The following is a 12,486-nucleotide window of genomic DNA, read 5'->3' as shown; positions in this document are numbered from 1 at the left end:
TGTTTTTATTTTTTATTAATATAATGTGTATTTTGAAATGATATTCTCACAATAGAGTTCTGTCCCCCTGCAACACATCATCGAACAAATGTGATATTTCTTACACCCACTGGGGGCAGAGTGTTGCAGGGGGGACAGGTTAATGGTTACACCCTGGTGTACCAGCTGCACATACAAAAATGTCATACTGTTCGCCTTGCCTAACCTGTTTGGTAATTGCAAAGAAAAGAGTTGTTTGCAGCTAAACCAGTGGGGTACAGGCAGTTTGTACTTCAGACTGTCCATGTGAACTCAGCCCTCCCCTGCCTCTGTTTCCTACACAGGTTCCAGCAAGGGGAGTACACGGTGGAGGTGAGCATCAATGACTACCTGGATATCTATTGCCCCCACTATGAGGAGGCCCTGCCTCAGGAACGCATGGAGCGCTACATTCTCTTCATGGTCAACTACGACGGCTACACCAGCTGTGACCACCGCACGAAGGGCTTCAAACGCTGGGAGTGCAACCGGCCACAGAGCCCCAACGGGCCCCTCAAGTTCTCAGAGAAGTTCCAGCTCTTCACCCCCTTCTCACTGGGCTTCGAGTTCCGCCCGGGCCACGAGTACTACTACATCTGTGAGTATCCGGGCCGTACCAAGTGTGCTGTAGGGGTTGGGTTTGATTCACCAGTGAAAGCTCTGTGTTGTCCCAACTCTGTCTGCTCAAACAGTGCGAAATAATTTTTGTTACAGTAAGTGACACCCTAAACACAGTGTATTCACTTATTATAAATCAGAAAAACAAAGATTGTATTCACAAACTACTGTTATGAAACTTGCTAAATGGGGATGTGTAGGTCACCGTAATTAGCTTTTCCAGCAAGTTGAATTTTGAAATGACAGAGATGCGTATCACACAGTGGACAGGCTTCAGGGTCTCATTATTGATAGTTTTATACCGTTTTTCTTATTCCTTTTTGGAAGTTGGTAGCAGCATCCGCAGTCCTGCGTCTTCAGTCCAAGTGAAAATCTAGTCGGGTAAAAGACCCACATGAAAGTTAATGAGGTTTTTTTTTTTTTTAAGACCTTGGTTCGTACACCATTCCATTTCTGAAATAATACAGGTGACCTGGATTTGGACTTGGGCTTAAAATAGCCGACAACTTGATTGCACGTTACTTTCTTGATGAAAATGTCAATTTGTCAAATGGCAGCACTTTGTTCGCTGTAGAGTTTGCCAGCGCAGGAGGAGATCGGTGCAAACCCGGTTACAGGCGCTGTCATGCAGAACATTTGAAATTATGCTGATTGGCTAAGCATATTTAGCGGACAAGCTGATGGAGGCAATTGCCACCTCCTGGCTTCTTTAGCAGATGAAATCCATTAACCTCAACGTGGTCTCCAGTGGGAGGGGTCAGACGTCCTCCGCTAGCTCAGTGTCTGGGATTGGGTTGCGGGTGTTCTGTCTGAACGTGGTCTCCGCTCTGGGGGGGGGGTCAGACGTCCTCCTCTAGCTCAGTGTCTGGGATTGGGTTTGGGGGTGTTGTGTCTGAATGTGGTCTCCACTCTGGAGTGGGGGGGGGGGGGGGGGGGGGGTCAGACGTCCTTCGCTAGCTCAGTGTCTGGGATTGGGTAGCGGGTGTTCTGTGAGGTTGACAGGATTGAATCTGCTCAGCTTGTTCAGCTAATGGCCTTGAGAATGACAACCTCTGACCCGCTAAAAAGGTTTCCCGCTGGGAGGAAGCGGCTGCAGATCTCAACAGGGAGAACCGTCAGCTCTAATGATGCAATTCCAACGCTTTTTCGCTTTTATTTCAGTTTTTTTAATAATTGTTCAAATCTTTTTCTTTAAAACTGTTTAATGAAAGCATGATTAATGAGGCCCCTGTTCTTTAAGTGTTTCTGTGTGTTTGGTCAGGGAGCAGATAGCTGGAGTTTGGTATGAAGCATTCAGTGCCACTGTGCTAGAGGATGTATTCTGGTCCTAGGTTTTTTTTTTTTTTTTTTTTTTTTTTTTTAAGATTAGTCAGTAGTTAGAGAAAGCTAGGGACTGCAGTGAAGCCAATAGGTGGTTTGAGTAGCTCAGTGGTTAGAGAAAGCCCCAGGCTGCAGTGTGGAAGGCAGTGGGGTTTGAGTAGCTCAGTGGTTAGAGAAAAGCCCCAGGCTGCAGTGTGGAAGGTTGTGGGTTTGAGTAGCTCAGTGGTTAGAGAACATTTCTGTTCACTTCAGAATTTAAAATTTGCACATAATTAAAAACTTCCAGTCTACACCTAGTGCTGTTTTGAAACGGCTGTTTTTTAAAAGAATCTCACAACATGCTGTGAATGGCTGTAGAATGAGTAGAAAGATGACCTTGACAATGTAGACCCTGAGCCAATGACCCCACTGTGCCCTGTTGACCTGCCAGGGCCTCAGAGTTCACATGTGGAAGTTCAAGTGTGTCGAGTAGGCTGCTATAGAGATCACTCAGCCACACCACACTGGCAGCGGCTTCCGATCCTCAATTGCTCTTTAATGCACTCCCAGTCCGAAACACCCAGCCGCCTCCATTGTGTCCCCGTTGTGATGAAGCACACAGAGAGCTGGGAAGCTGTTTGCCGGTCTTTCAATGCAGTTATTCTTCGGAGAGAAAAGAGGATTGTTTGGCTCCTACCAATATTGTAGCTGTCAGGTCCTGGGGGCTGGGAAAGGGAGCACAGGAGGGGGCCAGCCTCTGTTAACTGCTCACAAAGGAGTCTGTCCATCATCATTCGCAGATCAATCACAGATAGTGAGCCCAGAACCAGGACACAGGGACACAGTGCTGTTCTCAATCCGCCCAACCCCCTCCCTCCCTCAGTTTCATCTCAGGGTGATTGCTGGCTGACAGCAGCCTCTCCACTGTGCAGCCTGTTGAGGTTCGGTACACTCCAGTGCCCCCAGGATCCGGTATGGGGCTCACCACCGGAATGCGAAATGAAGCAGAATGCGCACAAAGGTGTCTCCAGACCAGGGGGGCTGGATAAAGGATTTACTCCCAGGTCAATACATTTCCTTCTGAGCAAAGAGGGTTTGATCTCCGAAGGGCTTGTGACTTAGAGTTATTCAATATGTAATGCTATTTTTTTTTTGTGTGTGTGTGTGTGAAGGTACTGTACCTCTTCATTATTTATCGAAACCTATTTTAATGATCTAAACAGTGGCAGATCTTAATACCGCCACTATAACATATAGAACCCTGATTTAATGAAGAATCTTATTTCACTGTGTTTTTTTTGGATGTAGTAATATTAACAATCACCCCTGAGAGTATACATTGCCTTTAAAAAACAGTTTTTGTTGGTCTTCAGAAATTAAATTAAGTTTGGCAAGTGTTTAGCCAGTCTGCAGTCTTGCAGTATGTCAGTGTGCATGAGTGTGAGACTAAAGCTGAGGAACACAAAGCCACTTTCAGGAATAGCGGCTTGAAACCTGGTTCCAGGAGACCGGGAGACCTCGTCTGAGGTTGCTGTATCAAACCCCAAGTCTCCCCTGGTGTGCCGTGCAGTGGCCTGAAACCTAGTCTCCTGAAACCAAGTTCCAAGCTACAAAGTGGCTTCGTGTTCCCTCAGCTTGAGAGAGACTAAAAAGTTTCTGTTTTCTTCTCCAGCGTCCCCCCACCTGAACATCGTTGGGAAGCCCTGTCTGAGGCTGAAGGTGTACGTGAAGCCAACAAGTATGTCACTGCAGGACACTAGAGAGACTGTGCTTATATTATACAGCTACTTCCCTGATTCTTATCTGGTCTGACAAAAAATATTGAAAACCAAAGCTGCTAAAAATACTGGTAACACTTATTAACAAAGTTGTAGTTCATATGAATTTATCAGTAATGGATGATTATTATAATTCTGTTGAAATTGTTAATTGCCACCTTCTCATTTATGGAAACTAAAACTTCTAAAATTCCCTATTGTTTTCCTCAATCTGTTATAGTCCATTGTGTCTGTATACCTGTACTGTGAGACTATAAGGAATTCATGCTCTGCTAATGGTATGCAAAACGTTAAGTCAAGGTGTCGAAAGTTTCTGTTTAGCAGAAACATTGGTCTACTTGCTAATCGAATCAGGCCATTAGGGTCTTATAGTTTCCAGTAGTTTTATTCAGGTCTGTCTGATGTCTCCCTGTCTATCTTATCATTCTAAATTAAAGCTAAGAAACTAAGTCAAGGAGACACACGCTGTGGCTCACCCCTTCTGAAGAAGGAACCAGCCGAAAAAAGTTCTCCATGACTTGGTGTCTTATGTTTACCTTTGAATTGTGATTGAGCGCTTCAGGGTTGCGTATGTTTATCCTGTGCCTCTCCTGTCTGACTCTCCTCTCCCTTGGTTTCAGATGACTCTGTGTACGAGTCTCCGGAGCCCTTCCTCACTGATGATAACTCGGGCTGTGGCTTCTTGCTGTGCCCCCTGGCTCTGACAGTGTCCCTGCTGCTCTCACTCCTCCTCTCCTCGTAGCACTGTGAGGGTTCACACACGCTGACTGGCGCACCCCTCTTCTCACCCACAACACAGACGTGGAGAAGCAATTTCAGAGGCCTGAGGAGTTTGTGTCATTTTTCAGAAAAAAATGGAGAACTTCTTCAAACTAGATGGACCTCGATTGAATGGGGGGAGGGGGGAGGATTGGATTCTGGTTTTATTTGAAGCCCATCTACCAACACTGTTGTTTTTAATTGTGACTGTTTTTCAGCGTTTGTGCTTTTCCTGGTTGGTTTATATGTGCCAGTTGCCAGGGGGTCGACATCATTTCCTGTTCCCATTTTTCACGACATAACAGAAGGGACAGTGGAAGGACCTTTGTTTCACGTTTTGTAACCCTTCAATTTCAAACCTGGATTATGCGGCACATTCTGAATCTGCCAAAGACACCCAATCTTTTTAAGCAACGTTCAATATAACCCTGTCATGTGATGGGTTATGGGGTCACCATGTGGCACTCGGGAGGATAAAACATTTTGAGTCAGTTTTTCAAATTTTGCAGCCGGTAGTCAACCTGCCTTTTCCCTGGTGCTGACCTGCTTCTTGTCCTTTTTCTTCTTCTACTTCTTGTTCAGAAATAATTAACCCTTTCTTCTCTGTGATACTACAGGAACAAAGACTCTCCTCTGTGTTTGGTTCAAAGGTTTCATGATCTTGCTCCACCTGGGAGCTGGATACCACGAGACATCAAACCGTTGTTCTCACCCAACCAAGGGATGCCTGCAGTTAAAAGAGAATGAAGAAGCGTCTCACAGTTGTAGAACACTCTGCAGAAGCAGCTACTGCACAGTGTTACCAACTTCAATGGCAAACTCTTCCTTAGGGCCTTGATAAAGTTTTTAGCAGCTCATCTAAGATCCTGTTATGCAAAAACCCTCTCACCCCCACACACACCATCCTGCTGTTCTGCGTGTGTATGTGTACACGTTTTACTGTCCTTGTCCTTGACTCCATTTAAGTGCAGATTCACTGTTTCAGACATTGTCTTCACACTCCTTAAAAATCGGACTAATTGCAAAAATGAATGCCGGAAAATAAGGTTCACGCTAGGTTACCATGTCCCCACAAAGACTGTAACAGCAATCTACATAAGCACAGTGCATGTGTACGCACACATATATGCTTTCTCTCAATCATTCCAAAAGATGTTTTATAGACGCATATTTTAATTTTGTCCCCCTGGCCTCCCAGGATCTCGCTAAGTGAAAGGGATTATGGGAGGCAGCCTCTTGACACATTCCAGATGCTGATCGAGTGAGTGCGTCCTCTCCTGGGTAGCTGCCCGGGTCCCAGTTCCTTTTTGCAGTGATCAGTTTAATGAACCGTTGGCAAAAAGAACGCTTCACGTAAAGCAATATTGAAAGCTGCCGGTGTTCAGCAGGGTGAGATGTAGTCACTGGAAGAATTTCTGTGCCACAGCGGACCATTTTAGTTGCAGTGTTTACAAGAGTACGAGAATGGGCCAATTCATATGAATGTCCCCCTTTGTATAATATTGTCTATTTATCTTAATGCCTGATGAAAATCTCATTGACTCTCTGCGAAAGAGGTTTCAGATACCATGATGTGGTAAATGGTCTTTAATTGTAGACCACCTTCCAGATATTGGTCATTTGGTTTGACGTAAGACTGAGAATGTGTTTCAATGGAACCAGCAATGCACGAAAGACACAGGGAGGGGCAGGGGGTCAGCTGTCCCTTTTAGGTCCAGTAGTCAGAGTTTCTGATTTTAGACGTTAACTGATGAACTTGAAAAAACATAGAACTGAAACTGTCGCACTGTTGTTCTAGTTTGAAAAGGGCTCAGGAGGCCTCAACCCATCAAAACCCCTTCAAAATATTTAGGTATTGTAGGTATTGTATGAACGTAGCTAGCTCCAGAAGATGGGGGACAAATTCTACATAGAGGAGTATAATCTCTTCTGAAAGGACAGATTGGTAAGGAAGAGAGAGGAATTGGGAGTCTTTACCTCAGGGAAGGACCACAAGCCAAGGAACCGGAGTCGGTTTGGGTCAAGCTGTTAGTTAAAGAGGTCTGTCAATATGGGCATGACCCCAGGAATAGAAAGAATAGCAAATTATTATGAGAGCCTATGAGGAGCATGATAACGTAGGAACTGTGAATCATGGGTGATTCCAGCTTCCTCAATATACACTTAAAAATGTATTTCTAAAACCAGTTATCGGAGGGCCACTAAACACAGGCTGGCCTTATTTAAAATGGGCCCAGATAACTGCTAACCCATTAGTCAAATACCCATAATCTACTAAATAATAAATATTAAGGGGTAAACTTGAAGAGTTTGCAGTGGAATCATAGGAGATAGCCAGCATGGATTTAGAAGAGGAGGGCCCTAACTAACTAAACTTAACATCATTTTAGGAGGTTACAGCTAAGGTAGCTTATGGAAGCACTTAAAATATAATTTACTTTAAAAGTGTTGAGAAAGTCATGTAAAATCAGATTGGGGTGGAGTACTTGGACCCTTACCGTTCTTTATTTATATAAATACATTTTATTACATTTGCAGATGGTATAAAACTAGAGGGAGCAGTGCGCACAGATAATTCACATTTATTTCAAAGGGATTCAGACATGCTGGCAAATGAAATAGTAATACTGCATATCACAAATGCATTGGACAAGTACAAAATGAATAGGATTGAAAGGGATCTTGGAACGGAGATGCAAGTCAATGGAAATGTTGGGTTTCGTAGACCAAATTGGCTAAAACAAAGTCTAGGGGAAGGTTAAATGAGACGCTCTTGTGTCTAGCTCAGTTCACATTATTGCACTTGAGAAGGGCAACCAGGTTAAACCACGGTTTAAGGGTACGAGCATTAGTCTAGATTAAAAAAAGACGGGTACGTTTATAAAGGTTTATAAAACCCTAAATGGTATAGGCAGGGTTAACCCAAATCACGGTTTCAAATTTAGCATGTCAAGTTGCCCTGGAGTAAAGTTCAGAATGGAAAGTTAACAGAAAATGTAAAAATAAATAAGTGAGCGAGTGCAGGAGTAACAGCAAGGGCTAGGGACGAGCTTCTATGGGCCGCACTGCCTCTTCTCTTCACCTGCGTTCCATTCACTCACAGGGATACACACACTGATTCGGTGACTTCATTGAGACAGCTGAAGGGTTTCTGCCACATCCGGCAGCCCTCCGCTACGGTCATTGAACCCGCGCTCGCTGGAGTCGTTCAAATGTGCAAACGCTATAACAGCTGGTTTGGTTTTGTTATTTGTTCTGTAGGAAAATGCATCTGTTTTTGTATCGTTGGTTTGTTTCTTTTATTGCTGGGAGTATTACAAAGTGTTTGTCGGTCGTGGTGACGATTTGGGGCTGTGATTATGCCAGCCTCTCTGGTTTTTGTGATGATGATGATGATGATGATGATGATGTTTATTATAATTATTATTATAATTATTTTTTTTAAAGACGTGGCTATATCACTGTGGTGGCAACTTAAACTCTTCTCATAACCAAATAAAAATATCAAGCAATGGATGACCTCCCTCATGCAAAACGATAGAAGCTAACTGTTGGGGATTAACAAGAAAAGATGAATCCTTGAAACGATCGACTGGGCTCAGTGCCGGAACTGTGGATCATTTCAACACAGGTTTAACCCTTTTGATTTGCTTCTTTCATTTCTAAGTTATCTGAATGAAACTCATTCAAACTAAATCAAGCAAACAAACATTTCGGCATAATACACCCCACAGATTAGCCGAAATCGTGTCTCCGCTTGAGACCCCACCCCTGTGTTTAGTAGAGCATTTTACAGCACTGGGGAATCCCTCCTGGAATTAATAAACCACTTATTTTTAGGGGTGATCCCAGCATACCCAATGGATAGGTTACCCTAGTGCTGTAAAACGCTCTTATGAACTGATCCAGGTTGATCAAATCGCTTTGTTTCTTGTAATTTTTACCTAAAACTAATAGTCAATCAATCAGACATAGGTTTCAGCTAATGCCTTCATACAGTTTCTTATCTCAGAATTTACGAGTTAAAAAAAACTTGCAATAAGATGGAGTTGGCTACTGTGGGTTTCTTAATTATTACATTTCATCAGAATTGATTTTTGCGAGTGAGTCCCATATTCTGACAATCTAAAGCAAAACTTTTCTAAGTTTAGATTTTGATTTTGATAGTAATAACAGCAGCCAAAGTTTGTGCTCAGCCTTTGAAAGATGATTCTGTTCATCTGTCATTTCTCACAATGAACATTTGTGAAAATGATCGTCAATAACGCTCATTTAATGATTTCTGACAACCAGAAACAGTTCATCCAAGCTCACTTGCATGGCAAAATAATCCTTTTGGAGTACATTTTGAATCACAAAATGAATCCTAAATGAATGAATGTGTTTTTTTTCTTTATCTAAATACTTTTATTTGGTGCTGTATTAAGAACCTCAAGTTAAAAACAAACTTAGGCAATTTTTGCTGTAGACAAATATTCTATAGGGGAAAGGGAGAAAGAAAAGGGTTGATGTTTTATAAACTTGTATAGAAATGTGTGTCAATTGCCCTTATATAAATTCTATAGAACAGAATCTTTATACAGAGTGTGTACAGAATTTGTATATCAATGTACAAGGGAAAGAATATTCATTTGAAAACCACAAACACCCCCCCACTGCCCCACCCAAATGGTACAGTCCAGGCCCTTCCCCTGTCTACCAGAACTGAGAGGGATCTAAATTGGAACGAACTGAAATGTAACTGATGTCATGGTATTATCATGTATGTGTTATTGAATGTGCGTTGTATGCTTTATATAGCATTCCATGTGGTGCACTGAAAGTGCAGTGTGTTGTGTAAGGCATGCCTTAATTTTGGTCTTTTTTCATGTTTTATTATAATATTTTTATTATATTATTATTTGTATTTTTTTTGTAAAATGAAAGGTACTTGCTCTTTGTTTTGAAATGCGATATTTCAGTGTATCCCAGCCTAGCTTTTTCATTTTCATTTTCAGACATTGTGGCTTGTGGTTACCAATAATCTACTTTTGAATTCTGTATTTTTTTATAATAATAAAATGGGAAAATAAAAATCTGTAACCAGAGAGAGAGAGAGAGAGGGAGCAAGCTGATTCGCTGTGTGTTCTTGTTTGCTGCTCTGCAGTTGCAGTTTCTTCTGTTGCTGATTTCATACTGCTTTTGTGCACATTGTAAAAGAACAAAAAGCTAATACAATTGAACTTGAATTTAAGTCCCCAGATATACTGAATATTGGTGCCAGCTTAAAGGTAGAAAAAATAGTGTGCATATTAAATAATCTCCTGAGCCACTTATCATTCGTGGTATTTGGTTTCCAATTTTTTACTCTTGCTTTTTCATCACATGCTTCAAACTAATTTGTAAAGAAGTTACTAAGATGCTTTGAGTTAGTTCCCCGCGTGGCTTTTTTGAATCATCAATGTAGGACTAATGTGATCTCACAGTCTGCACCTGTGTGAGCTTCCTGGCTGACGATTGCATTGTGACTTAGCTGGTTCAGTTAATTACTGCTGCTAATGAGATGAGTCTGATTTCTTAATTCATTTCATTTTTTTCAAAGTTTAGCCTGGTAAATTTGCAATGTAATTTTGCAGTTTACTATACTTTTAATATGCATCTAGTTGTATTGATGTATGTGTTTTATCTGAGATTTACCATGCTTACCTGTCCTTAACCATGACTGCAATCATATTACGTGTTGCATTTCTTTTACCATGGTATAGCATGTGTTATTAAAGATGCACCCGCATCAGTGGAGCAGTAAATATCATTGGAGTCACCACTGAAGAAAGACACGGTTTCAAGAGGAAGAAACGAGGGACTGTATTACTGACTAATAAAATCAAGGCTCTGGTTGAGGTGCTAGGGCTGAAATCTGAGCTCCCCGGGCAGACAGCACACACATCTTTGGTGGTCAGGACTGTTTTAGACATTTTCTGTAACACTTCAGTTTCATCAAGGGAGCAGCAGAATGTAAGAACGAAACTTCACGGTGGGGGTCATACACGCTACATCGCAGCAGCATTGGGAGCTGCAGTGAAAGGTTAGTAACAGTCTGTGTGTCTCAAATGTTCTCCCTTTAGCCTTGAAGTTGAGCCTCCACACACACACACACATACACACACACACACACACATATAAACCCCTTTCTTAAACTTCTGGACGCGTCCCCCAGTGGTAAACAGTGACAATACATCCTGTTTGCAATGTTAATTTCCTTCATTTAACACATATTTTAGCATAATTAGCAGGAGAAGGGCAATCTGCTGCTAATTGTTTCTGCATTTCAGCCAGCTGATTCACATCCTACACTTTTTTTTTTAAACACTGGGGGGCTGGCTTTCTTTGTTAATGAGAACCATCTGTGTTGAGTACTGGAGAGCAGAGAGAAAAAAACCAAGAGGCTTCATTGTGAAGCTGAGGACTCCTAACTAGCGCAGAAACAAGAGCAGCTGAAGGGGAGCTCAAGTATTTTGAAGTGTTTCGGCTCTTTCTCTCTGCTAGGAAGTAGTTTTTTTTCTGTGAAAGAAATGCCAAATCACCAAACCTTTATCTGTGCGCTGAAGAAGTCTGCTTAGTGGAAGCAGCTGCTAGCTGAATAGACGAGGGTGCTGGAGGCAGGGAACCTGATCTCTCTGCACGGGAGAATGGATTGGGTTTCTTTTTATATCCAGTGTTGGAATAAGGTCGCTTGGGGTATAGCCACATTCTGTGGCTGATCTACCCGATGTAGAGTTCTGAAACACAAAGTGAAAATAACCAGTTAAATGACCGAAATGCTGAATGAAGGAGGCGTGAAACACACAGCTTCATAGCTGCTCATAGTGCAAACCAATTCATCTATTTTCTTGTTTTTTTAACAGTATTGCTTTTTTTTTGTATTGAGACTCTTTTTGTTGTGACCCTTGCTGTCTTTCACAGGTTCTGGTTGCAGCTCGACCCTGCAGTGATTAGTTATCAGGAAGCAACAGCAGATTCCAAATTACAAAATGCAAGCAAAGCACCATCTTCAACACAAAAAAGTGATGATATTGTTAATAAAAAGTAACATTGAACTGTGGTTAGCTTTTGATTAACCATGGTACCTCACTTCCCATGTTGTAGGTCACATGATTGCAGTTAGACCAATGGAGGGAATCTGACCCACAGCACTGATCAGCTATAACAGGATCTTTTAATCTATTGTGCTGTATTCAAAAATGGGAAGAAATTGGTTTTAAAACCATGGTTCACCTTCCTTTTTCATTGACTTTGACAATGAATCACAAAGTTCAAATGCTTTTTGAAATGAGAAGTGAACTCACATTTTAAAGTTGCTAGTAACCTTATTTCAAAGCAGACTTTGTAAAAGTTTAGTGCAAGAGACCGAGCTACACATTATTATTATTTATTTCTTAGCAGACGCCCTTATCCAGGGCGACTTACAATTCTTAAAAGATACAATTACATTATTTTTTTACACATTATTCTTACATACAATTACCCATTTATACAGTTGGGTTTTTACTGGAGCAATCTAGGTAAAGTACCTTACTCGAGGGCACAGCAGCAGCGTCCCCCACCTGGGATTGAACCCACGACCCTCTGGTCAAGAGCCCTAACCACTACTCCACACTGCTGCCCATATAGGAATACACCGCTATTTTAGAATAGCACCTGTTCTGTGTTGGTTAAAGCTTTGAAACATGATTGCAGTGTCTAATAGGTAAGCATTAACTGATGGAAGCAGGCATGGAGAGAATAACAAGGAATTCAGCAGTCACAATAACAATTAAGAAGAACAGATTAAAAGCCGAGACAAGCAACAAGCATTGTGTACAGTACGTGAGGAGCACGCATTTCAAGCGATCAAGGTCACGCATGTGGTTTGATCACAGTCAGATACTGGTAAGCTTTAATAAGTTAACAGAGTTTAAAGCAATATTTTACAAAGCTTCCTGTGTTCCACAGAAAGAGATTTGTAATTAAAATAAAGTTTAACCTGATGCATGTA

At 41.8% G+C, this 12,486-nt stretch overlaps 1 protein-coding gene across 1 annotated transcript; it reads left to right on the top strand.

Moving 5' to 3' along the window:
* Nucleotides 1-222: 222 nt before the first annotated feature.
* LOC131727646 (ephrin-A2-like) lies at nt 223-9,554 on the top strand (the record flags this gene model as incomplete). Its single annotated transcript, XM_059018943.1, has 3 exons — nt 223-616; nt 3,608-3,673; nt 4,334-9,554. Coding segments are annotated over 3 exons (582 nt in total), but the record flags the coding sequence as incomplete, so codon positions are not given.
* Nucleotides 9,555-12,486: the final 2,932 nt, after the last annotated feature.

Source organism: Acipenser ruthenus, unplaced genomic scaffold, assembly GCF_902713425.1.
Source record: "Acipenser ruthenus unplaced genomic scaffold, fAciRut3.2 maternal haplotype, whole genome shotgun sequence".
In the NCBI taxonomy this organism is placed as follows: Eukaryota; Metazoa; Chordata; class Actinopteri; order Acipenseriformes; family Acipenseridae; genus Acipenser; species Acipenser ruthenus.
Note: the sequence above shows the minus strand (reverse complement) of the source record. Positions and strands in the feature narration are given on the sequence as shown.